This window comes from Vipera berus (assembly GCF_964194415.1).
Source record: "Vipera berus genome assembly, chromosome: 1".
Classification (NCBI taxonomy): Eukaryota; Metazoa; Chordata; class Lepidosauria; order Squamata; family Viperidae; genus Vipera; species Vipera berus.
The window spans coordinates 330828202-330853315 of NC_138202.1; the positions used below are offsets into that span (position 1 = coordinate 330828202).

Sequence of the window (25114 nt, forward strand, 5' to 3'; positions counted from 1 at the left end):
GCCTGCGCCCTGGCGGGGAACTTTGACAGCTGTCAAAGTTCCCGTGTGTTCTCCTGTCAGTTTTGTTTACCTCACGGAATAAATGGAATAAAACGGTTTTACTTACTGCTAACGTTTTGAACACATATATATTACACCCCTTACCCCTCCCCTGGAGCGTTTCTTCCCCCTTGTTGGTCATTGGAGCCGGCCCATTGGTAGTCTTTCAAATATGTTGGGGCTCTTCTGTTCCTGTTTGAACGCCTTGGGGGTGGTACGATGTCTGGCTCTGGTAGTGGCAAGTTCTCTTGATCCTCCTCCCCTTGATTTGGTATCGGCAAAATGTCCCCGGGGGGTGGGTTTTGGTGGTCCTGAGGGTCTGGGCGGTGTTGTGGTTGTCTTGGCCTGAGCTGATCAATGTGCCGTCGTAGATTGCCTTCAGTAGGCGTGTGTATTAGGTAGGAAATGGGTCCTGTTTGTTGTAACACCGTCCCTTGAACCCATTTATTTTTGGCTGTGTATGATCGTGCCCAGATCATTTGCCCAGGTTTAAATGTACGAGGTGGGGGGGGTGATCTGGCTCCGCGGTGTAAGTGTCGGGATGTAGTCTGTCGAGCCGCGTTGTCAGTCTCCTCCCCCATCTTAGCTCTGCTGGTGTCTTGCCGGTTGTCGTGCAGGGAGTTGTATGTTGTGACATTAGGAACTGGCTGAGTCAACGCTGCCAGTTCCCCTTTGCGAACTTTTTTAAGGCTTCTTTAGTCGAGCGCACCATAATTTCAGCCATCCCGTTCGTCGATGGGTGGAAGGGTGCAGACGTGACCAGTCTAATACAGTTCCTCATAGCAAACATCTGAAATTCACGAGAGGTGAATTGAGGTCCATTGTCTGAGACCATGGTGTCTGGGAGGCCGTGGGTGGCGAATATTTTCCTAAGGGCTTGTATGGTGGCCCCTGAAGTGGTTTTTCTAAGGGGAATTACTTCTAACCATTTTGAATAGCTGTCAACTATTATTAGGAAACTCTGCCCTTGGATGGGTCCTGCAAAATCTAGATGTATGCGTGACCATGGGTTTTTTGTAGTTTCCCATTTATGAATTGGGGCTTGGGGTGGCTCGCTTCGTGTTGACTGACAGGCGTAGCACCCTCCCACATATTTTTCTATTTCTCTATCTATGCCAGGCCACCAGACATAACTTCTGGCCAGAGCCTTCATTTTCACTATGCCTGGATGCCCTTCGTGTAAGGTGTCTAAAGTTTGTGCTATGTTTTTGTCGGGTATTACTACCCTGTTTCCCCACAGAAGGCATCCCAGGTGTGAAGACATTTCGTTTTTCCTGTTATAGTATGGCTGGAATTGAGGGTGTGGATTTTTTGCTGGCCATCCTATGGTTGTCCACCTGAGGATTCTGCTGAGTATTCTGTCCTTAGCTGAATTTTTAGCTATAATTTTAGCGGAGAGGGGGCAGTCAGGAAGTTGGGATATTGCCAGAATCAGACCTGCCGGGGCTGGGTCAGGGTCCTTACTTTGAATTGGTAGCCTGCTGAGGCAGTCTGCGTGTCCTAATTCCTTCCCTGGTTTATGTATTAATTTGTATGAATATGCTGATAAGAAGGTGGACCAACGCAGTATTCTTGGTGATAGAATCTGCGGGGTTGTTTTATCCCAAGTGAATATTCCTAGTAGGGGTTTGTGATTCGTGAATATGGTAAAGGGTCTCCCACAGAGATAGTCATAGAACTTTTTCACCCCTGCGACTATTGCTAGTGCTTCTCTATCGATTTGCGCGTAGTTTCTTTCAGCTTTTGACAGGGTGCGTGAATAAAAAGCTATGGGTCTTTGGGTGCCATCCTTGTATAGATGACTTAATACTGCCCCAATTCCATAGGGAAATGCATCGCAAGCGATGCATACCGGTGTATCTTCTCTAAAGAGGGTGACTGTTGAACTGTTACAGATAATCTTTTTTAATGACTGGAAGCTATTTTCATGTGTTTTGGTCCAGGACCAGGCAGTTCCCTTGTCTAGGAGCCTATGGAGAGGCTCTGCTATAGTGGCTTTGTGGGGAAGGAAAGCATGGTAGATGTTTAATAACCCCAAAAAGGCTTGGAGCTCTTGTTTATTCTTTGGACTGGGAGCTGTCTGAATAGCCTTTAGTTTTTCTGTGGTGGGGTGGATGCCTTGGGCGTCTATTTTGTACCCTAGGAATTCTGTGGAAGTGACTCCGATGAAGCACTTTTCCCGTTTTAGTTTGAGACCGGCTTCTCTGAGCCGGCTCAGCACAGCTGACAATCTGTCAGCTAAGTTTGCTTCGTTTTCCCCGGCAATGAGAACATCATCGAAATAGGGGCAGACCCCGGGTATCCCCTTCAAGGTTTTCTCCATAATGCCTTGGAAGATACCCGGGGCTGCCGATATGCCAAATTGGAGTCTTTTCACTTTAAAGGCACCGCGGTGGGTGACAATTGTTTGAGCTTCCACGGTGTCATTTGTGACAGGCAGTTGCAAGTACGCCTGCGTCAGATCAAGTTTTGCGAAAATGGCACCGGAGCGGATGGAAGCGAGGACGTCCCTCACTGCTGGCACCGGGTAAGCATGGGGGCTGAGGGCTAGGTTAAGGGTCGCTTTATAGTCTGCACATAATCTAATTTCCCCATTAGGTTTAACTGGGGTGACTATTGGGGTCTCCCAGCTTCCCCCTTCAGTAGGTTCCAGCACCCCTAGTCCCACGAGGCGTTCTAGCTCGTTCTCTATTTTTTCTTTTAGGGCAAATGGAACCCTCCTAGCTCTTATCTTTATGGGCTGGATGGTTGGATTTAATTTTAAGGAGATGGGAGGGCCAGTGTATTTTCCTAGTGTGCCATCAAAGACGTCTGCATACTTGTTGCAGACGGCTTCGAGGCTAGAGGCTTGTACTGTGTTTACCCCGGTAATGGCGATGCCCAGAGGGCTGAACCAGTTCAGCCCAATTAGGTTGGTGCGGTTCCCTGGAGTCACTAAGACTTCCAGGGGTCCCTTGAATTTTTTGTATTCTACAGCGACCTTAGCCTTCCCTTCTAGAGGAATGGGGGTTTTTTGGAAATCTGCTAGATGGACCTGGGTTTTTTTCAGGGGAATTTTCCTATTGCTTCGCTGGCAGATCTCCTGATACGTTTTGAACGATATTAAGGAGACTGCTGACCCGGAGTCCACCTCCATGAGGCAGGTGACTCCCTGAATTTTTACCCTGATCCTTACTTTTGGACTTAGGCTATGCACCTTATCTATTGTTTCCACTAAGATCCCTGGCACTCCTCCCTTGTTGGCCTGGGCGGTTGGCCTACCTGGGGGGTTGGCCTCCAGATCATGCACGTTGTCGCGGGGCCGGCTTCGGCACACTGGTTTGATGTGGCCGGTTTTTCCGCAATTGTGGCATTTTGCGTTCCGGAACCGGCAGCTTCCCCGGGCATGGTTGCCCCCGCAGCTGGCACAGGTGGCCCGTTGCTCGTGTCGTGGTGGCGGGGGGTTTCTGGCTCTTTGGCGATCTGACGTGTCGCTTCTCCGCTGTTGTCGACGCTCCATCCTGCGCTGAAGGCCCTCACCGTCTGTGAAGTCCACTGACTCGTCGCTGTCACTGAGGGTTGTGTTCTTGTGGTATACGGTTGCTGGACCTTCTGGTGTTGCGGTGGTCGGTTTTTTCTTGTGATTATATTCATAGGCCATTATCTCTCGGGTCAGTTCGGCTAGGCTCATGTCTGGTTTTGACGTCAGTTTTTTCTGGAGACGCTCGTCCCTCAAGCCTATCACCACTTGGTCCCTGATGCGGTCTTCCAAGTCGGGGAAGCAGCAGTTACGAGCGGCATGCCTGACCCCGGCGATGAAGTCATTTGCGGGCTCGTCCGGTCGCTGCTTCTTCTGGGCGAACTGTACTCGCCAATACAGCTCCGAGCGGGCTGGCATATAATGTTTGTTGAGCTGGTCGACCAGGTCCGCGTAGGAAACTTCTGTGATGGGTACCGGGCTGAACAGCCCAACGGCAGCGTCGTATACCGGGGGCCCGCTGATGTACAGGAGGGCGGCGGCCTTTGTTCTGTCGTCGGTGATTTTGCTGACGAGGAGGAACCCCTCGACTTGCCCCAGGTGTGACTGCCATCTCTCCGGATGGCGGGTATCAAATTCCCTCACACGCCCGAAGTTGGCCATGTCGTCCGGTCCTGGTCTCGCTCCGTTCGGAAGTTAAAACTTCCAGTGACAGCTCTGGCCGGGAACTCTCTTCCTCGGCCGTGACTTCAGCTCAGGAGCGATCCCATCCTCGTCGCCAGTGAAGTAGCCGAAGGACCACTCGGGACGACAGGTTACTGAACTAAGACTTTATTTAGAACAAGGCAAACACAGAATAACTTGTCCGGCTTTTTATAGCCGGCAGCTGTCAGTGAGATCCAATCAGGATCGTTTCTTTTGGCGCCGCGTCTAGCCGAGCCAATCACCGCCGTCTTCTCTTGACAGTTCTCTTCCCGCATGGTGAGCCGGCTTGGTGTTTTGAAAGCCTGCGCCCTGGCGGGGAACTTTGACAGCTGTCAAAGTTCCCGCGTGTTCTCCTGCCAGTTTTGTTTACCTCACGGAATAAATGGAATAAAACGATTTTACTTACTGCTAACGTTTTGAATATATATATATATATATATATATATATATATATATATATATATATATATATATATATATATATATATATATATATATATATATATATATATATATATATATATATATATATTTGGGGGGGGTGTTCCATCAGTAAAATACACGACCCTGTTATTTCAAGATCACTTACAATGTTCATGTATTTCTATATCAACTTATAAAACAGAGATAATCCACATTTTAAAAAGTGGCGATAATCCACAATTTCTAAACATCTAAGTCAAAGACTAATAAATATGCTATTCAAATATTAATCACCCCAAAATTTATTTTCCAGGTCATATCCTTAAACATTAGAAATTCACATTTTAAATAATAATTATAATAAATATGGTCCTCAAGATGGTGTGAGCTTGAAATAGCAAATGATGTGTCTGCTTGGAATTGCACAATGCATAAGTTGGTTATATTGCTATGTTTAATGTGTAACCACAGTTAAATTTCAGAATATACAAATTAGAAATGGTAACTGAAGTTTTTTTTATGAAAAGTAGCTAAGCATAAGACCAATTTAAAATTGAATCAAGTTAGTTGCTGAATGGTTCAGCAGTTATTGCCTTTCATCTAAATAGGAAATTGTGGGGGGAAAGAAAATAAATCATGCTTTAAAAAATCAACAAAGTAAATAAAAATGGCTGAACTCATGTTCTCTGGTATTATTTATACAATTTATTTCAATGCTACAATAACATGACCAAAGCCATCCTATATTATGCACAATACAATAAATCAGTAAGAGTTCAGACTCTTGTAAAGCATTTTCATATTTTACTTTTTTAAAATTTTAGGTTAAATCCAATTTTTTCAAGAATACATACATTCAAGAATACAATTTTCAGTGAGATGCACAAATATTTGAAGATATTGCTATATATAGATACACTTATAAGGAAAGTATTATGTAAGAATATCTGCATTTCTTCTAATGTAATATATGAAATGTAGCATAGTAAAAGTTCTATTAGTGAACAATACAGTCTTGAAGCAATTATTACTGAAAAACACACACAAAATAAGCATTACGCTTTTTCTTTAAAAACAAAATAGTACTATAATCAGCATTACAGAGAATGAGTTTTACTATCCCTGCACTGTATATAATTAAATGAGGTCTTGAATTTTATTCAGAGTTGTTTACATATTTTAAGTGAGAAATGCATGTATATTTCATGTAAACTGTCTTCTATTACCTCATCACTGTGGTTTTCATTTGTGTTTGAGAAACACACAAAAAGAATTTTGCCTTATTATTGCAGAGCTGAAATCTGTTCAAAAATATTAGGGAGACCTCCAGGAAAGAATGGTTCACTTCCCTGTACTTTTAATTTGAAATATTTTATCTTTTGGCACTTTACTTCTCCCTAAATGTCTGTTAACTCTTTCTCTCCTTCTCTTTCTTACACATATTCTACTATTTTAACATTTCTGCTGAGAATGTACAAATCAATCTCCTTATTCTCTAAGCCAGTTCAGCCATAGGAATGATATTTATTAAATTATTTCCATTTGCAATATGTTCTTGCTCATTCCTGCTATTCAGTCAAACTGTGTGCATCCAGCGGAACTTCCACTCATTGGGAGACCTCAATCAAGCATCACATGCTGCCAGGACAAAAGAAAAAAATACGTATTGGGGGGGAAATCTGAGGACCCAGATTGTTGGGGGCAATAAGCTGACTTTGTAATAATGCCGCTTGGGGGGAGGGCGAAAGCCCTAATAAGCAGGCATATACATAGAATGATGGCTATTGCTAAGCACATTGGTTTGTGCTTAGATTGTAAGCCGCCCTGAGTCTTCGGAGAAGGGCGGGATATACCGTAAATGGGATTAAATAAATAAAAATAAATAAAATAAAATCTTTATATCCCAAATTATATAAAAGTTGGAAGCAAAGTAGTAGGTTAGTTCAAGGAACTCCAGTGTATTAAAGCTCCTTTGGAGGACTAACAATAAAGGAGCTTTCTCTCAATGCTTCTGAATAAAAGATTGATATATTAGAAGTAAAAACTTGCTTTTATAACATATGTTTGGGGAAAACAGAAAAAAATGGAACAATCACTAACTGCAGGCAAATTATGACTTGCCATATTCAGAGATCTTTTTCCAAATTAGTAACTTCAGAAAAGAAATGACATAAAATGCATACTCAGCAAGTTATGCCATGCACATCCAACTAACTCCAATGGTACAATTTCAGAATACTTTCTGAGTATTATATTGGTTAAGCTGCCAGGACAATGGCAAAGAGAAAATACATTTGAAAATGTTTCAATATATAAGTTAATAAAACAGAACACTGGGATTGTCTTAGCCAACGTAGCATCATTCTTTGCCTGTCAAAAATAAATTTCTATCCAAGCAAACCTCTGGATTTAATTAAGCTTTCCAAAGTCTTCTAACAACCATTCAGCAATGAAAGGAAAAGCACTTCTCTAGTTCAATTGTACAATTTTGTGATGTTTCCCTTTACAATTTGTGTTGGAAATAATTACTCAGATGTTGTGCATTGACCAAATAAAATAAAATAAACTGGACAATTTACAGCCTTTCCCAATTCTCAATGACAAGCAAAATACAGTATGGAGCTCCAGCTTAAATTTTCTGATGTATAACTATTTTACTATCAGATGATACATCTTTAACTCTTTGGTTTCACTTTCTCATCTTGCTTTATAGTAATAGAATTCAAAACAAATATTGATGTGAATGGCAGTGAAAGTTGGACCATAAGAAAGGCTGAGCGCCAAAAAATTGAGGCCTTTGAACTATGGTGCTGGAGAAGACTCCTGCGAGTCCCTTGGACTGCAAGGCGATCAAACCGGTCAGTCCTAGAGGAGATCAATCCTGTCTGCTCTTTAGAAGGCCATATCCTGAAGCTAAAACTCAAATACTTTGGCCACCTAATGAGAAGGAAGGACTCACTGGAGAAGAGCCTAATGCTGGGAAAGATTGAGGGCAATAGAAGAAGGGGACGACAGAGAATGAGGTGGCTGGATGGAGTCACTGAAGCAGTAGGTGTGAGCTTAAATGGACTCCAGAAGATGGTAGAGGACAGGAAGGCCTGGAGGAATGTTGTCCATAGGGTCGCGATGGGTCGGACACGACTTCGCAGCTAACAACAACAACAACAACAACAATTGATGTGAAATTTTGGCAATTCATATTAAATCCAATTCAACTCCGTGGGATTTTTCAGAATACCCTATTACACAAATTGCAGCAATCTCCACTTACTCTTCAAATTAAGAAAAATGGGCTTCATCAACTTCAAAAGGCTCATGTCCCATTTGCCCAACCAAACTGCAACAGTTAAAATTCTAATTTCTAGAATTTTCAATAGGACACAGTTACAAACTGAAATCTGCAAAGCACAAAATTAAAAGAACAATTGGTGTACTCCACTTATTCCATCCATTGGAGATGTAAGCAACAAAGCAACCACCTTATAAATCTTCTACCTGTTTATATTCTAAAATGGAATTAATCATGCTATAAGAAATCATTTAGGTTCCCATAACACAGCTTGCAGTTTATATAAGCACACATGTACACGCAGTATCTATATAATGCATTATAAATCACAATGCTTAACAAAATTTAAAATTACATTTCCTTAAAACCACAACAGAATGTATAAAAACAAGTTGATACTTGCCTAATAAAGAAGCAATTAGCAATACTGTTACAATATTGCATGCACTAGTAATAACTGAATAATCTACTTTTCAGGTTAACAAAAGCCAAAAGAGAAAAAAGAGTGCATTTTTATATGAATTGCCAAAATTTCACATCAATATTTGTTTTGAATTTTCTTACTATAAAGCAAGATGGGAAAGTGAAACCAAAGAGTTAAAGATGTATCATCTGATAGCATGATGCAATAACTTGTTTCTTCTATATCAAAGCAATCAACCCTGAATATTATTTATCCTAGGAAGATAGCCTTTTATTGCAGCACATTTGTTTATTGACTAGAAAATGGCTCAATGATTTTCCATATTTAATATATAACAGGACAATAATCATGTTCCTGGTACTGTCTTAACAGAACTAATTTTGTTGTTACAAAGCATTTTTCCCAATTGCATTTATTATGATTTTTTTTCTTTCACAGGTCTTTCAAATACTAGTTTATACTACCCATTACTATATACACCCATCATTCAGAATGCCATATGCAGTTGTTCTATTTTCAAGGATTGTAAGATGTTGCTAAAACTAGCAAGCCTCAAAAAAAGAATTCCAGAAGTACTTTTACCCAAAATAATAGCAAAGAATCAGTTTTTGTTACTCCAATTCTACTGAAATATTAGCTTGATAGTAAGGTACATTTTATCCTCAATTTATGTAAACTGACAAAATAGGGAGAAACAAAATGAAAAAATAATGGAAGGACTATTTTATACAATAAGAGCATTTTATACCATTATAGATCTCCCACAGTTTATGTAATCTTTTCATGAATCTGAAAAGATACTTTCTCACTTCGAAGACACCCTAAATTGACTATCTTCTAAAAGAATGTACAAAATACAGTGAACCTAACACTAAACTTTTGTATAGATCAGTAGTGAATGTATCATTCCAGGACAATGCACATGAGTTCCAATGATATCCAGAATTCATGCACATGCATAGAAATGTAAGAATCTTGGATCAAACCCAAGATTCATCTATTTCATCATCCTGCTCCCAGCACTGTCACACCAAATGCTACTGGAAAGTGTACTAAAACATAAAAGCTGTAGTTCTCTACTATATATATTGCTAGCCAGCAACTAGTAATTAGAGATATAGGGATCAAATGTGCTAAACATGCTCAATTGATTGGATTTCCTCTCTATATTGAAATGAAAATCAAATTACTTTTGAACTTAAGATTATAAAAAGCAATTCAGACTAGCAATCATTAGAACTCTGCAAATTTATTTTCCCTCTGAAAGTGACTGAAGTCAGTTGCTGTCATCACATCTCGTGACAACTTATTGCAGGAGCAGTAATAACCTGAGTCCAATTGCATTCCTTAAAGTACATGTGCTCCCTGGGCGGTGCTAAATGGGTGACAATCATCCATACAAGACAAACAGAAGTGCATAAAATCAAATAGCCCTTTAGTGACAAGTAAACTACATAAATTCATTAAACACCCAAGAACTTTCTTTTGCTTGTGCACTACTACTACCAGTCAATACACAGGAAAATATCAATGAGTGACTATAAAATCTATTACAATCTTCTTCACATTAGTTAATCACTCCTTTCCTAAATTAAAAATGGTAACACTCCCATTCATTTTTACATAAGGGACAGATAGCAGAATGTAGGAATAACAGACAATGCAAGTAGAAAAGAGCATTCCTATCTCCCACATTCAAAATGAAACAATTAGGCTAATGCTTATAAACCAAAGAAATCAGTGCAGCCAGTGGCTTGATAAGTTTGGGAGATCAGTATTCCATGTTTACAAGAACCAAAGACCTGTGAAATGTTATCTCACTTGTCTAACTGCAAAATGAATATTCCGAGTGCCTGTTTCACCTGTCAATTCACAGAAAAGAAGTAGCGTGGTAACATCTACCACAGTAGGAGCAAATCTGATGTACCCTTAAATTTCTTCTTCCAGGCCCACTCCATAAATATCTCACAAACCTTAGAAGAGATCTGGAGGGCAAGTGTGGGAGAACATATGCAAGACAACAAAATATTTTTCCCAGTAGAATCCATTTCCCTAGTGGGTGGAATGATGGATTTATCTCACAAATGATCTTGCATGATGTCCTAAGTAAGTAATAAATAACAGCAACTTCCTTTAAAACATTGACTAGCATGAAGTTCTTGAAACCCTCATACAAATACATACCCCTAAGCAAAATGAAGTCTAAGTAGCATTATTATATTTGTTCACTTTCATCATCTATCTCCATCCATCACCATCATACCTGCCTCCTTAACTGTCTCATTTTCAATTTTTTGATTACATGTTTCTCAGGACAGAAATAAATCCTTTTAACATTGTTGAATCTACACAAATTCTAAATAGGAATACCTTCTCCCTTACCTGAAAAAAATGGGTTACTCATTGAATTAACGGTCTGCTTGACAAATTAAATATAAAAACATTTCCATTTTACTAAATGTGCAAGGTGGCTTATTCACTAATAAAAAAATCCAATCCCATAGCAAAACCTTTGTGCTTCTTTCTCATTCAGCACCATACCAAAATAAGTCATTTCAAAAATAAATTTGTATCAATGACAGATTAGCTAAAATTCAGTTCATTCACTTTCTATTTAAATTTGTTAACCTTGAGTAATAATACATTTAGCAGTTTTATTGTATTTTCAAGTCTGATTTAAAAATTCTATCATCAATGGTCAATTCCATGAACAGTCTTAAAAGCTATTTACACTAATTTTGTTAGAGAAAAGGGCATATTTTAAATGCCATTAAATATGCACAAGATCCCTGGCTCTTTCTCCACTAAATCTGGACAAAAAGGATTTCTTTCCTGACATTTCAATATCATCTTATGAATAGCTAGCAGAATATCACTCCCTTTCTCAACTTTATGCCTTACATTGCTTTAAGCATAAGCCCACAAGTATGGTACCTAGTAATTTGGTGCTGTAAATATACTTGCTGATAGCAGAATGAAAATCGCCTTGAATGGAGGAAGGGATTAATGGTGGCAAGTTATTCCAAATACTGTTTTCATTGCATTAGGATCAATCTCCATGGCTTCCAAGAAAATTTGTCACATGTAACTGCATTTATACTGAGATTAGACGTGATTATAAACTCTTTCTAAAGAACAAAGTAGATGACTAGATGGCTGGAACAAGTTTCTTACAATAAATGGCATAAAGCCCAAGCAATTGCAAACACTTCAAAACTATATTTATGCAACTGTGACACACATCTCTCCCCACGTTTTAGGCCAGGGGAATGTCACTTAGGACAAGAAAACTTCAACTCAAATATCTTCTCAGCAATGAACTAACTCACTTTATAATTTTGACACATCTCTGTGCCCTAGCCTCAGTCTTACTTCAATCCCCAAGCAACACAAAATTTGGTTTCTCCTTAAAACAGTACATTAACCAACAATAACACAAACCACAGTTTGCCAGACTTTGGTAGGATGATAATCTGATATGCTTTTTTATATACTGATCCACTTGTGCCAGGAATACAAGAGTCTGAGTTTGGCAAGGTAGCAGCAATGCGTTGAAAAAAAGCTATTATTTCCCTTCTCACAGTTTTGCTCCATCTTAGATTAAGCAACCTATGTAATATCTACAGAGCGGGCCTTTTAGCTCATCCTCCCCCTTAATTCTTGCTTGACAGATGCTGTGTTTAGTCTTTAAACTAGAGATGTTTAATATGTAAATAGTGCATTATGTCACAGAAGGGATGTTCCATATTTGGCGATTTAACATCCCTGCAGTACACAGAAGATCAGAAAACCCTTCTTGAAAGCTCTGACTAAACGTACATCCTCCTTCATGTTCAGAATGTGAGCAGCACATGACAAGTTACAATAGCTTAAGATACATGCTATAAATAAGATAGCTGTGTTCCAGTTGTGCTTCCCCCCCATCACATATACATACACTTCCAATCACATGCCCAGATAATATATGTACCATTATTTTAATACATACAAATTACTCCTGAATTTATCTAAGTGACTGGGAGGAACAAAGAATGTCTTAGATAATTAAAAATTTGGATCAATGGCAATGTTGCTTCTGAACTGTAACTCTAAAAGGAATTATGCAAGAAACTTGCTATATAATTTGTAACATAAGATACTGCTCAAGCTCAGAGAAGGGAAGCTGACCTATACTCTATATGTAGGCATATAATGTCATGCTTGTATAAAAAGCTGTCTAAAATTTAGGAGGTAAAAAGTATTATTTTAATAATAAGCAACACAAAGATATAAAAGGAATTAAAATAATTTAAAATTGCTGATAACTTGGTAAGGGTGCAGCACTGGCATACGTCTATTGGGACAACAAATTTTAAAATTATGGATGATATGAAAGAAATTTACACTTTCATATGATAAAGATATTAAGATTATGTGTATCCAAGCAATTCAGTATCAAAACAATACCTGATCCAAATTCAAAACTGTAATAAGCTGCATAATATACAGCAGATTAAAATGCTGGATATTTTGAGCTCAACAATCACATTTCTAGCTTTTACTTCATTTTCACCTACAAAATGACTTCATTTACAAGAACATTTGCAAATACAGTAGATAACTTCCACCAGCAAAATTAAAATCTACCAGCAAAATCTACTGACACAAACCATGTCTATATTCTAGAGTCATCTGGCAAAACTTGAATTATAAAACTGCACAAAATACAAAATTGCCAAAGCAAGTATTTAAAAAATTAAATTAAATTTGATTTGTTCCAGTTATATCAAGGCTACTACCTACCTACCAATCATCTTTCTCTCTGTGTATAAATACACATATAGCTAACTTAATTATTTCATAGCAAGATAAATATTCATAAGTTCCATCAGCTGACAAGTAAAAGCCAGTTTTAGTCCACTTAATCAGCTGCAGATCCAACAACACTGACAGGACCATGCCGATTGAGGTAGCTTGTGAATTGCCTTGTTATTGAGATCATTTGGAGGAGGGAGGATTAAATACAAGGCAGCATGTGACTTACATACAGTGTCTCATAATACCACAGCATCCCTGAGGCTATTTAAAACAATAGCGCAAGTGATACTTTATGCAAACCATTCTGGCCTTTCCTTACCCTCATCTGATCTATGTCAATTTTGGTAGCACACATGAAAACCCAAAGAAAGCAGTTTTGTTTGCCATCTGGATTACGACACCAAACAAAATTCTTTATAGTCTAGCAGTATTAACAGACCTCTCCACATCTGCATTAACTTCAAACATCCTTTCACTTCCTTTATTAAAAGAAAAACCATACACACATGCAGGCAGTATGCAGCCCACCCGTTTTTTTGTTGTTGATGCTTATAACATCCATTATTTAATTTTATATTATTTTAATTACAAGTTGCCATTGTCCAAAAAGTGAATCTGCCTTGGACATTCACATAGGCGACATGCAGCAGCAGAAAGCCGTAGAAAATCAAGACATATCTGTCAAAACCACATCAGAGATAACAGACAATTGGGGGGGGACATTTATCATTTAGCTGAAAAGGTAAGATTGCAGAGTAACCTCCTTCCCTGTCAAGCCAACCTTTATAAATTTCTAACATGCCCTTAAACTTTTTATATAAGCAAACCTACACGCCTTGGAAACTGCCCTCTCTACTCTGGCCTGGACAGTGAAAATGGCATCTGAAAGTCAAAGTCAGCCATGTCACTTCACCAAAGGACTGCCTTTAATTACAGTCCATGAAATGACAGACAAAATGGAACAGGGGATGTTAACTTCTCTTTCCCATTTACACCACAGTCTGCAGAAAATTATGATTAAAAAGGAAAATAAGAAGGCAACACAACCAATTCCATCAAGCTTCAGGCATAGCAGAAGAACTCTAAACTCTGGAGCAGGCATGTTGCATTTCCAGGAGGCCTTGGTGCCCTTTAATGACCTATAAGAACTGGGGGAGGATAAGCTACCCAGATTTGGGTTTTGTCTTATTTTACACATTGGTTCAATCAACTTTGAAATACGAGAGAAAGGATTCTTCTGAGAAGTAAAGCTTGTTTTCATATGATTTAAAGGTATTGTAAGGTGTCACTTTCCAGGGTCCTTTCTAGAATAAGAATCGGAATAAGAACTAAGGAAGAGTAACAGGTTTGCACTTCATAAGGAACTTGTTTTTATGATTGTGATGGGATTGTTTCCTACAATAAATATATGAATGCTAAAGTACACAGAAATATACTAGAAACAGTGACAGAAAACAATAGCCAGTCACTCTACACTCATGAACATTCACTGCAGATAGGGCTATCCATCTGTCTATCATATTTTGTTTCCTAATACCATAAATCTATGTTAAAACTTAATGGTAAAGTATGATATGGAATTAAATTTGCTGTGAAGGCATTTTTGTAAGGTAAATATAGGGGAAACAATGAAACTTTTTAAAAAGCTGCGGATTAAGGGAAAAGCCTAGTTCTCTTCTCCATTCTCTTCTTTGGGTGAGCACAATTTGGCAACCCAGCGTCAAAAAATGTACAGAACGTGAAAGACATGAAAGAGAGGAGCTAGAAAGTTATTCCATAATATATCATGAGTTTTATGCTTCTATAGATAACTGTAAGAACACTGGAGGTGTGCATACCTACTATAAATAATGAAAAATTAATTCATGAATTGATAAAATGAAATGTCAGAAAACATTTTTTACAAAACAACAAAATTTCAATGGGCAGCCTGTAAGCATGTCATTCCTACCTCCCCTCCCCCATCACTTTTATTTACCTGCTATATGTTCCTGTTTAGGGCAAATTCCTCTAGATGACGTTGACAAACAATCGTCATCCTCAGGTGTGACCTGGATGCCAACCTCCACAGGATTAGAAATTTTTCGCAGCTCGCTTGGCGAGGGCGAAGGGGGCTTATCCACAGCCTTCTCTAGGCAAAGAGTGCCATTGCATTGTTTCCGTTTGTGCTCAATAAAAATAAGAATATCCCCCAAAGGGAAGTTCATCTGACACTGGCCACAGGTAAGGAGGTCGTGGTCGCCTTCTGGAGCTCCCAAAGTACCATGATCTGGTTCATCATCTGTAAGAATGGCTTCAATAGGTTCGGCTGCAAAGAAGGAAACAAAGGAAATGAGGAATTCAAATACAGATCAAGAAATAAAAAGAATTGGGGAAAGAAAGTATGTTTGCAGAGTACAGGCCAAACTTTCAAAAAAAAATCCGAAACAGTGGGTAGCAGTACTGACACATTTCTAATCTAGCATTGTGCTGGGGTGCATGAACAAAAAAAAAGGGGGGGAGGGGAGCATCCACAGTACTTTACCAACATCAAGAGTCTTTCTTAAAACGAAATGCATTACACATCCCTATGTTAAAATTATATGCTTTATTATAGTATTGTTAATAGGAAAAAAATAGGTCACTCCTGTCCCAAACCTAAGGAGCTTCTCCTTTATAGCATGTTGTCATGCTCTAAGAAAACAAATTTATCAGCGATGCCAAGCGATTGTATTTGAATTCCTACCTTTATCCACCCCCTCCAAAAGAAAACCTCAGAACTATCTATTTGTAAACCCGTCAATTTCTTTTTTTTCACAAAATAATATTAGTTTTATTTTCTCCCTGTCAGTGTCGTATGTTGGAATAAATATGCTACTTTAGGGTACACTTATGCAAACAAGTGTTTGGACAGGCATACAAAAATGTAAGTAAGCATAATCACACAATTACAAAAAAATATTGCTTGTGTCCATCCGCCAGTTGGCATCCATTACCTGAACAGCCCGTGGTTTTTAAGTATGTTCCTATGTTCTGTGTCATACATATGCAGATGCACACAGAATTTCCTAGAAGTCTTCTCTAAAATGTTCAAGCGAACAGAAAAACAAGATAAATCTGCAATATTTTATTTATCAAGAATTATTTAAAAAAACAATAACCAAACATTTCATTTACAAAATACAAATACATATCTTCAACCTACTGAAAATTTCCAGTTACAATTAAGATGCTTCTGAATATTTAGGAAAATAAACTAAATTAGTCCTTTTTCCCATTTAGGAGAAATGTGTCTCATTTATTCAGAATGTATTAGTAATAAGGGCTTTCATAAGGTATAAATATCAGTATAAAGATAACTGAATTCCAGAATTCAGCAACCAAGTCCTTTCTTTACAGCACCTTTCTTAACGTTGTCCAAGTTGATTAATTTGCTGAACAAGCTCAAGAAACCTCCACTAAAATTCTGTTTATATAGGCAGTATACCAATAGGTATTTTAACAAGGTGAGATACAGCAATTAGCTTTTTCTCCCACTATTATTTTCTATTAAAGTGTTTTTGAAGAAAGTGTTCATGATTTCAGTCTTCCACAGAGACTGAAAGAGAGGGAGAAGAAAAATTCAGCTTGGGATGTAATTTCATTACGACCGTACAGTACTTTCACCTATAAACAAACATGAAATAGCATTCTTGCAAAATATCAAAAGCTACCAGTTAAGAAGTGAAAGGACACAATGCCTCAACAGTTAATCAGCTTGACCTTCTTTAGTATATGGCCAATTTCACATTTAATGAATTTAAAGCCACAGAGAATCAAAAAATAGATTTTAATTTGACTGAGTCATATTAGAATAGATTCAGGTTTGTTTTTTAAGTATACTCAGATTAAATTTGTTTCTGAACTATCCATACTGGTTAAGACATCTCAGGAAATTCCCATATGTGCAAGGGAACATAATTTTAGGATGTCATGGCTCCTTCTAAACAACAATTCTGCAAATCTCTTTCACATTATTTTTTGTCTCCAAGTTTACTCCTAAATATACAGTAATAATGATTATAGAAACATGAACATATTTTTACATTAAAATATTTTCAGGCCATAGGGTTCCACTTAAGTTCTCTTGACCAAAAATAATGCAGTAATACCAGTTGGTGATTAATAGTCAAGGGGGAAATTGGGGCATTGAGTGATTTTATGGTATCCACTTTCCTCTACTAGTTCTTTCTAGCAAAATGGCAGGCAACAAATACAAAAACAAATTGTCTCAGCACACTCTATCTTGAAAGTATTGAAATACTTGAAATATTTTTCCATGCGAGCTTCGAAAGCCCAATCCAAGAAGCAATGCATTTTCTATAAAACAGGAAGTTCTAAGGAGTAATTAGTCAAACTATAAGACTAGGGCCTAAAACAATTGTGAAATCAGTAAGTCGGTTTAGCAAGAAAACATAAAACATTTTTCCTAAGCAGCTAAAATTTATACTAAATAACGGTTGGGGAAAATGATTTCTTATAAAGTTGACTATAAATTGCCCTGCGTTTTCACTAAAAAAAGAACAGCAAATCAAGTAAAACTCAAAAGTATTGCTGATTGCACCTTAGCAATTCATCCAATTAATTGTATAAGAGACAAGGTTCTTAAGAATAAGATATTAAAATGTAGATATAAAACCCATATCCTCCAAATGTTTATGCATTTAATATAAATGATTGCTAATCAAGAATAATGATAGAATAATGAATGAGCAAGAGCTAGTACACTGAATTTGTTCAAAAACGGTTTCCTAAAATACAGAATGCAGGGCAAAAGTGTACTACTATTATTAAAAGTATGTCTGCAATTCAAAGACTAATGTATTATCATCCTTGCTGTGGATTATTTGCATGATATGCTTTGTTTCTAATTTATTGACCACCACTTTTTTGTATTTTATCTGTCTGATATTTCTGTTTAAATTAATATATTAATGAAAAGAGGGGATTGTATTTTCTCATTTAAAGGCCAACCTAAAAGGAAGGTGAAGTTTTTAATTAAAAAACAAAACACTAGTGCCACAGATTTTCATTTCTTTACAAAGAACAGGAGGAAAAATAAAGTGTACAGAAGCAGAAATGCCAAGCGAGGCATTTTCCACATTATAGTAGAAAACCTGTCTTTCATTTTTGAAATATGAATTAGGTTGGAACAAGCAATCAAACCTGAGTCAAAATAATGCAGGACAAAAATTAAACATTTATTTCTCCCTTCCTACCAGGGCAAAATAGTTAAAACTGAAACATCAGCTCAGTTTCAACTTTGCATTCAAGTGGATTAGTTTAACAGAAGCTGAGGGAGAGTAAGGAATGGTATTCAAAAATAGAAAGAGGAAAGAAAGGAAAAAAGAAAATTTAAGTGTTTAGGTGAACGAACATCTGGATGGATGTAAACTTGGGAAGGAGCAGAAAACACAATTGGGGGGAGAATATAGGTTAGCCTCAGAAACCTCATCTAGTAACACTTACAAGGGAGCCAAAATATTTGCTTGCCTCTTCAGCCAACTGTTCTCTTACACATCTACATTAAAAACAAAATAAACCAATTGATTTTCAAAAGCAAAAATAAGCTTTCTAATAGGACTGAGACTGAATGAATAACAGCCCTCACTAAGCCACCCAAACAAAAGCAGATGCTCTGCAAGTCAACCCAAAGCACCCAAAAGTCTTTGGAAAGAAATTTAATACCCTGGAATTTTTGCAGTTTTTATCAAAAAAATTAGGTGCCATCTAGGAAACACTATTTCTAAATGCTAAGAGGGGTTGCCTTTCTCTGTTTGTTTTGTGTTGGTGAATAAATAAATAATCAAATACTATGTAGTAGTGCACTTGATCATCTAATAATTATTTTAATGTTGTTTTTCCTAACAGGAGAACTGTTCATTTTGGGGGGGGGGGAGAATAATGACAAGATGAAAAGCACTAACTGTAATGTTCTATATGGGAGGGAATCTGGTAAAAGAATAATTTGAATGTTACAGTCCTTTCCCAAAACTTAACACAGGAAACAAAATTAAAAGCAAAAAAGGAGGAGCTGAATTACAGAGGAACAGTGGAAGATAAAGAAGGGAGAATATCTGAACACATACAAGCAGCATATATATAAATACACAGAACTCTCACCCCACCTTCCTATGCCAAATGAAAAATATAGAAAATTAAAAGATGTGTGAGCAAAAGGATCAGGTTCAAGTTCACTAAGCTTTCTTGATCTCACTCTGCCTCCTAGTGGCTAAAATTCACATTTAAATTACAAAATTATAGGGAAAAGGGGGGGGAATTGTTTTAACCCAAGTCACATAAATTCCCCTCTCTACTATAATCTCATTATGCCCCATTCTCTCATTTTGTTCCCCAAGACAAGGTGAAGAAGACATGAAAAAATAAACTTCTATAAGAATTCTACTGATCCCTTGATACACACCACAAATCTCTATTTAAACAAAAACTTATACTTCTCTGTATATATATTTTTGGGGGCCAATTTTCAAGCATTCTGCAGGTGAATGTAGAGCAGAGACTGGAATATAGTTACAAATCTTGCCTTTACATTGGAAAAGGGGGCATCTTTTCCTCCAAATAGCCACTTCACCTTCCCCCACCCCCTACCTCTCATTTCAGATAAGAGTCAAATTAGGTTATCAGTTTGGCTGAAGGAAGGGAGGGAGAAAGAATCTTGCAACGTGTTTGGAAGGTGATAGCATGTTCAAAAGTGTGTCAGTTATGTTGCAATAAACTACGGTTGTGCATTTCAAATAACAAAAATAATTGCAGGAATGGGCAGAAAAGAAACGCGAAAGATATTTGTTTGAAAAGACAAGTATAATCCATGAAAATGAAGGGGCAGCGATATTTCATTAATTGGCTATTTTAATTAAGCATTCGTGTTGCTAAACGGATGTTATTTTGCATTGCACTGCAAGCAGCGATTATTGGGAGACAGGACCACTGACGGCTAAAATGCAAAGTTTTGCAAAAGCACATCAATCTTGAAAATTAAAGGGGAAAATGGTAACAAAACAGTCCAAGAAAGACCATTTATTTATCTTTTGCAAATATAACTTATACATTTAATGTTTTCTTTCTTTCCTCCACCCCCCCTCGACTTTGCCCGCCCGCCTTCAACCATCTCAAGTCCAGACCAGACTTCCCTTTTGTGTTTGCAAGCAAGCACCGCTTTGCTCGAGCTTTTGTACACCACATGCCTGGAAGGCTGAAAGACGAAACCGAGCCATTGCAAAAATCCCTATTTTGTTTAAATAAAAAGAAAATACAACCTTTACATCAAAATGCAATTACTGAGGTGGAAGTTCTAATTAATTGTTTAGGGGAGACTGGTGCTCCCTTTCTTGTAATCAGAGTTGCCATAACTGCACCTAAGTCTGTATTTATTTTTATAATATCTACAAAGTCTTGCATGTGTGCACGTATATACGTTGTACGAATTTCTTCTCCTTCCAATACGTTTGTTCTCCTAGCCTGTTTTGCTGGCAGAGACTCGCACACGCGGCGCTTGTAAACAGTCAGACACGAGATTTTTCCCAATCAAAATCCACTTCCACTTTTTTTTTTGAAAATCTTCCAAAAAATAGTACGAGAGAAAGGAGGGGAATTCCACACGCATGCATATCCACACAATCCGACCCTTCTTACATTTTTAGGTGTACGCAAGCTAACCCAAGTTTCTGCAAAGCAAGAGTTTGGGGGCTTAACGACGGAAAGAGAAAAGGAGGGGGTAAAATGAGGTTGGTAAGAGTAGGCAGTTGATGGGGGAGGGGAGAAAAGCTAATCGTGGCGGTGGAAGAAGAGAAAAGCAGCCGCTCTCCGGCCAAAACAGACACCACGTCTGCCCCCTTCCTTGCCCTTTCCCGGTGCGGAGTTGGAGAGAGAAAGAAAGAAAAAGGAGCGGGACGTGCAGAAAAGGGTAGATCTCTCACCGCCACCACCCCTATCTTGATGGTGGAGACAAAAGAAATGGTCCCCCCTTCACCCCTATCTAAAAAAAGGGAGATTTGCAAGGAATGGGCAAAGCGGATTTGAAAAAAGGGAGAGTCGTCACACGACAAGGCGCTCGGAGAGCACCTAATCTATTCGCGTGAAAATAAAAGAAAGTGCCCTGATTCAAACACACACACACGTACTGCTTTCTTCCGTACTTTCATCCCTTCCTTTAAGCCGCCTGCCTCTTCTCTGCTAAAAAAAATGTCTTTGCGTGCTTTCTTAAGTTGCAATTCATTTGTAAGCTGCAGGCGCGCGCACCCAGACACGCTCTCTTCCGGCAAAATATCTATAGAAGAATCAATGGGGGGGAGGAGAGACAAATGGAACTTTGAGCGAGCGAGCGGCCGTAAGCAACCAAGAACAGAAGGACCTTCTCTGAAAAGTACTGAAGGTGCTAGCGATGCAAAAAAAAGAGGGAGGGGCAAGGGGCCTGAGTTTTAAGGTGAGTTGCGTTTTTGTCTTCCGATACATTAAAAAAGACGCATGCACAAAGATTGAAAATGTGCAAAATATTAGAAAAAAATAGTTGAATTATCATTGTTAGTTTGCAAGCGAGAGTGCTCAAAGGTAAAAGGCAGAGCGGCAAGGTGGTTTACTTACGCGAAAATTCCCGTTTGCTTAAGTGCTGGGGTTTCCCTTGCTTGCGGCGAGACATTGTGGTGTTGGTTGCTCGGGCGGGCGCGCACGGAGCTCTCTCGCTCGGATCACATCGGGAAGCGCCGGGTGAGCAAGGAAGGAGACTCCAGAGAAAATACCTTCATCAATGTCTTTTGACATCCAAAATAAATTAGAAATAATACAAAGATGGCGCGGGGAAGATGAATTGTGGGATAGCAGTCATGGCTTTTTCTTTTTCTTTTTTTCCTTTCTGTGCAAGAGAGGGAGAAACAGACGGGGGGAAAAAGAAGAGAGAGAGAGAGAGAGATGAAAAAAATGGCAAAAGCCCCCCTGAGCTGCAAGTTCAAGTGCGGACGTGACGTCCCTACGAACTTGAACGTCAAGCGGCTGGATGGACAGAGACATACAAAACATGGGCAGGGCGAAACTGGAAGAAAGGGGAGGAGGGAAGCTGTGCGCCACGCCAATGGACAGTCATCGGGGGCTGGACATGATCAAGCAAAAGAGTGAGGGGGGGAGCCGTAGCAGGGCAAGCCAATGGCCAGTGGTGGGGGGGAGAAGAGGGGGTTACCCTCCTAGGCACCAGGCACACTCTGCTGCTACTCCGGAGGGAGGCGGAGTGGTAAAAGACGCGGGGAGGGAGAGAGGCGTGCGTAAAGGCGCGCAACAGCCCAGGAGTGACCGCAGAAAAAGGAAAGGCACGCTGGAGGAGCAAAAAGACTTGATACGAAAGAAAGTGTTCAGTAAGCTTTTAAAAAAATCAATTAAAGCCAGGAGGGAAATTTAAAGAGAAGGGAGGGGCGAGCAGAGAAAAAGGGAAAGAGCGTAAAATGTAACAAGTCAAATATCACTGCAAATGAGTGCTCTTAATCTTCAGAGTTGCTAGCAAATTGCCGCACAATTAAAAAGCAAAACAGCGATAACGAACAGACAAAAGTGAGAGCACAACTACTTCACCTTTTTTAAGAGGTGAAAACTTAAAAATTGTTCAAGCAGGATCAGGCCCAGAGGTTATGTTATTATTCTCCGGACAAGCAGTTACCTCACAAGGATCTGGTATAGAAACAATGGACAATGATTAAATGTCTGGCTAGTGAAACAGAGGTACACTGCCTCGAATCATGGAAGCTCTATTTGATTTAGTATGGGTTACTATACCGAAGAATGGAAACTGGTGCGTTTTTCTTAAGGTTAAAAACAATAATTCCTAAATGTTCTATGGATTAAGACGGAATAAAGGATCCCGAGCTTTGATAAATAGGTGATTCTCCCTGTTTCCCACTTGATTGGAATCCTCGCTCCGTAAAACATACATGTATATAACCAGAAAAGTGTCTAAAGATTCAATTATTTGTATAGCCCTCGTTGAATTCAGTGACACTTACTCTTGAGTAAACAGGAGCACACTCGGGTTGTAAGAATGTAATCCATTGTAAATAAATATAACTCCGTTACTAAGAGAATCTAAGGGGAATTCTTCATTGGACGTAGTGGAACTTTCTTCCAAAAAGACTGCATAGGATCGCAGAACTCATTTTTCCAATATGCTTGAGACCCTGGTCTTTACAATTAATCTAAGCAAGCCGAAAGGTGTGTGTGTGGGGGGTGTTGTATAACAAGCTATTAATCGTGCTGATCCTAATGCCTGTTAGAAAAGCTGGAACTGGGGTCAGAACGGAGATTCACCTGTTGCTTTGCCGGGAGGGGGGGGCTCCTCCGACGAAAACTAGAAAGTAGCTTGGAGATGGTGGCAGGTCGTTATTCGTTTTGTGAAAGAATAAGTTATTATTAGGCTTGTAAAAGAATAAGTAATCCGAAGCTTTTCACCCGCACCCCTGACCATGCACTGTCCAAAATATTTCCGAAAGTGAAAGTGGGACATTAAAAAAGAATTAAAAAGAGGAAGACGGTTGTCCCCTCACAAACAGAAGGGGAATGCTGGCGATTCTGTCTACAATATCCTGAAGGGGGAACAAACTTGCAAAAGGGAGAAAAGACAATGGCTTGTTAAGATAGGGGACATATGGGAGACCACGAAGGTCCTGGATTTGGTGCTGGAAGGAAAAAACATTTATCTCCAATTCCAGCTCACAATATACAACCAGGAGAGAAGGCAAGTCTAGAAAAAGGCTCCCAAGTAAAACACCCCTTCGTTTTAAGAAGACAGAAGAATTAGCCCCACAAGTAGTGAAAGGGAAGGAAAGTATAGGAAAAGATGTATTGAGTTTTCTCCATGGTCAAAAAGGCCAAGTAAGAATTCCGCTAATGTCTGACACATTTAGTCCCATTCAGCTGATTGAGGCTCAGGTAATTGGCTATAGAAGAGCATACCCTAGGCTTCAGGGCATGAGGAGAGGGGAGGGGAGGGCAGGAAAGAGGCAGCACCAGACAAGGGAATGATACCAGCAATTAATAAAAACGACCACCGCCCTAATGTCTTGTGTGAGAAAAGCAAGAAGACTTCCTCGTTACAGTAAAGAAGAAAAAAGCAGAAAAATTCTGCGCTGGGGAAAATGAACTTTCTGCTGTTCACCTTCCAACCACAAAAAGCAAGGAAGCCGCACAGAATCAGATGAGAAGGCTAAGCACCGCGGCGGAGGGTGGGTCGATTGAAGAGCTGAGGCGAAGGAACGGGAGGCGGGCTGGGAGACGCGAAGGGGCGAGGGGGTTCGGCGCCAGCCTTAAGGCGACGCGAGCTGAGATGAGCCAGCGAGGTGCGGCGGCGGCGGCCCCGTGCGCCTTTGCGGTGGGGGAGGGGCGTCGCGCGCGCGGGCCTTTTCTCGACTCGGCGAAGTCCGCGCGGGCAGAAGGTTCTTTTCCAACGCTTCTTTCTCCCTGCCCCCTTCGCAGAGAGTTCCCTTTCAAACTCTTCCGTTGAAGGCAATGGCCAAGACAGAAGTGTGTGAAGGTGAAGCCAACGGCTTGATGTACAACTCGTGCGGTTATCGATTGTGTTGTGGTTTTTCTTGTTTTTAAACGGGGGAAAAAAATTAGCCATTTCAACTTTGGAGGGAGCCTGCGTAGGCCCCGGCTCAATTCTCTCCCAGAAAGAATCGAACTTGGCACGCACAGGCCACCAGCCGGACAGAATTGTGCATTTTTCGGTTCTTTCTCATTTCTAGAGAAGTCTGTCTGTTGGGCGTGTTTCCTCAGAAGAAAGTTCTAGTATGAGAGCGCTTGCGGACCGGAACTTTCGAAAAGTGCTTGAGAGGCCGATTAAAATCCTCGGGCATTAATGAATTATTCTCACTTCCGTTCCCCGCACTCATTCTTGGGGCCCGGGCGTCCAATCTCTCTAATCTGTGCCCACTTGGGGCGCTCTCCTTAACACGCGCCCCACACT

At 39.6% G+C, this 25114-nt stretch overlaps 1 protein-coding gene across 4 annotated transcripts in view; it reads right to left on the reverse strand.

The window, feature by feature from the left end:
- BCL11A (BCL11 transcription factor A) overlaps nt 1–22087 on the reverse strand; it is a 187449-nt gene extending 165362 nt beyond the window's left edge. For 3 of the 4 annotated variants that reach the window (XR_014024592.1, XM_081313645.1, XM_081313644.1), the window contains exons 1-2: nt 21754–22087; nt 15113–15442 (exon numbers count right to left, since the gene is read on the reverse strand). Coding sequence is in view for 2 of the 4 variants with exons in the window: in XM_081313645.1 (XP_081169771.1) it covers nt 15113–15442; nt 21754–21808 (385 nt within the window). In the remaining 2 variants the exon portion in view is untranslated. Of the gene's footprint in view, nt 1–15112; nt 15443–16109; nt 16195–21753 lie in introns of all 4 variants that reach the window. The other variant, XR_014024593.1, reaches the window with a different exon arrangement.
- Nucleotides 22088–25114: the final 3027 nt, after the last annotated feature.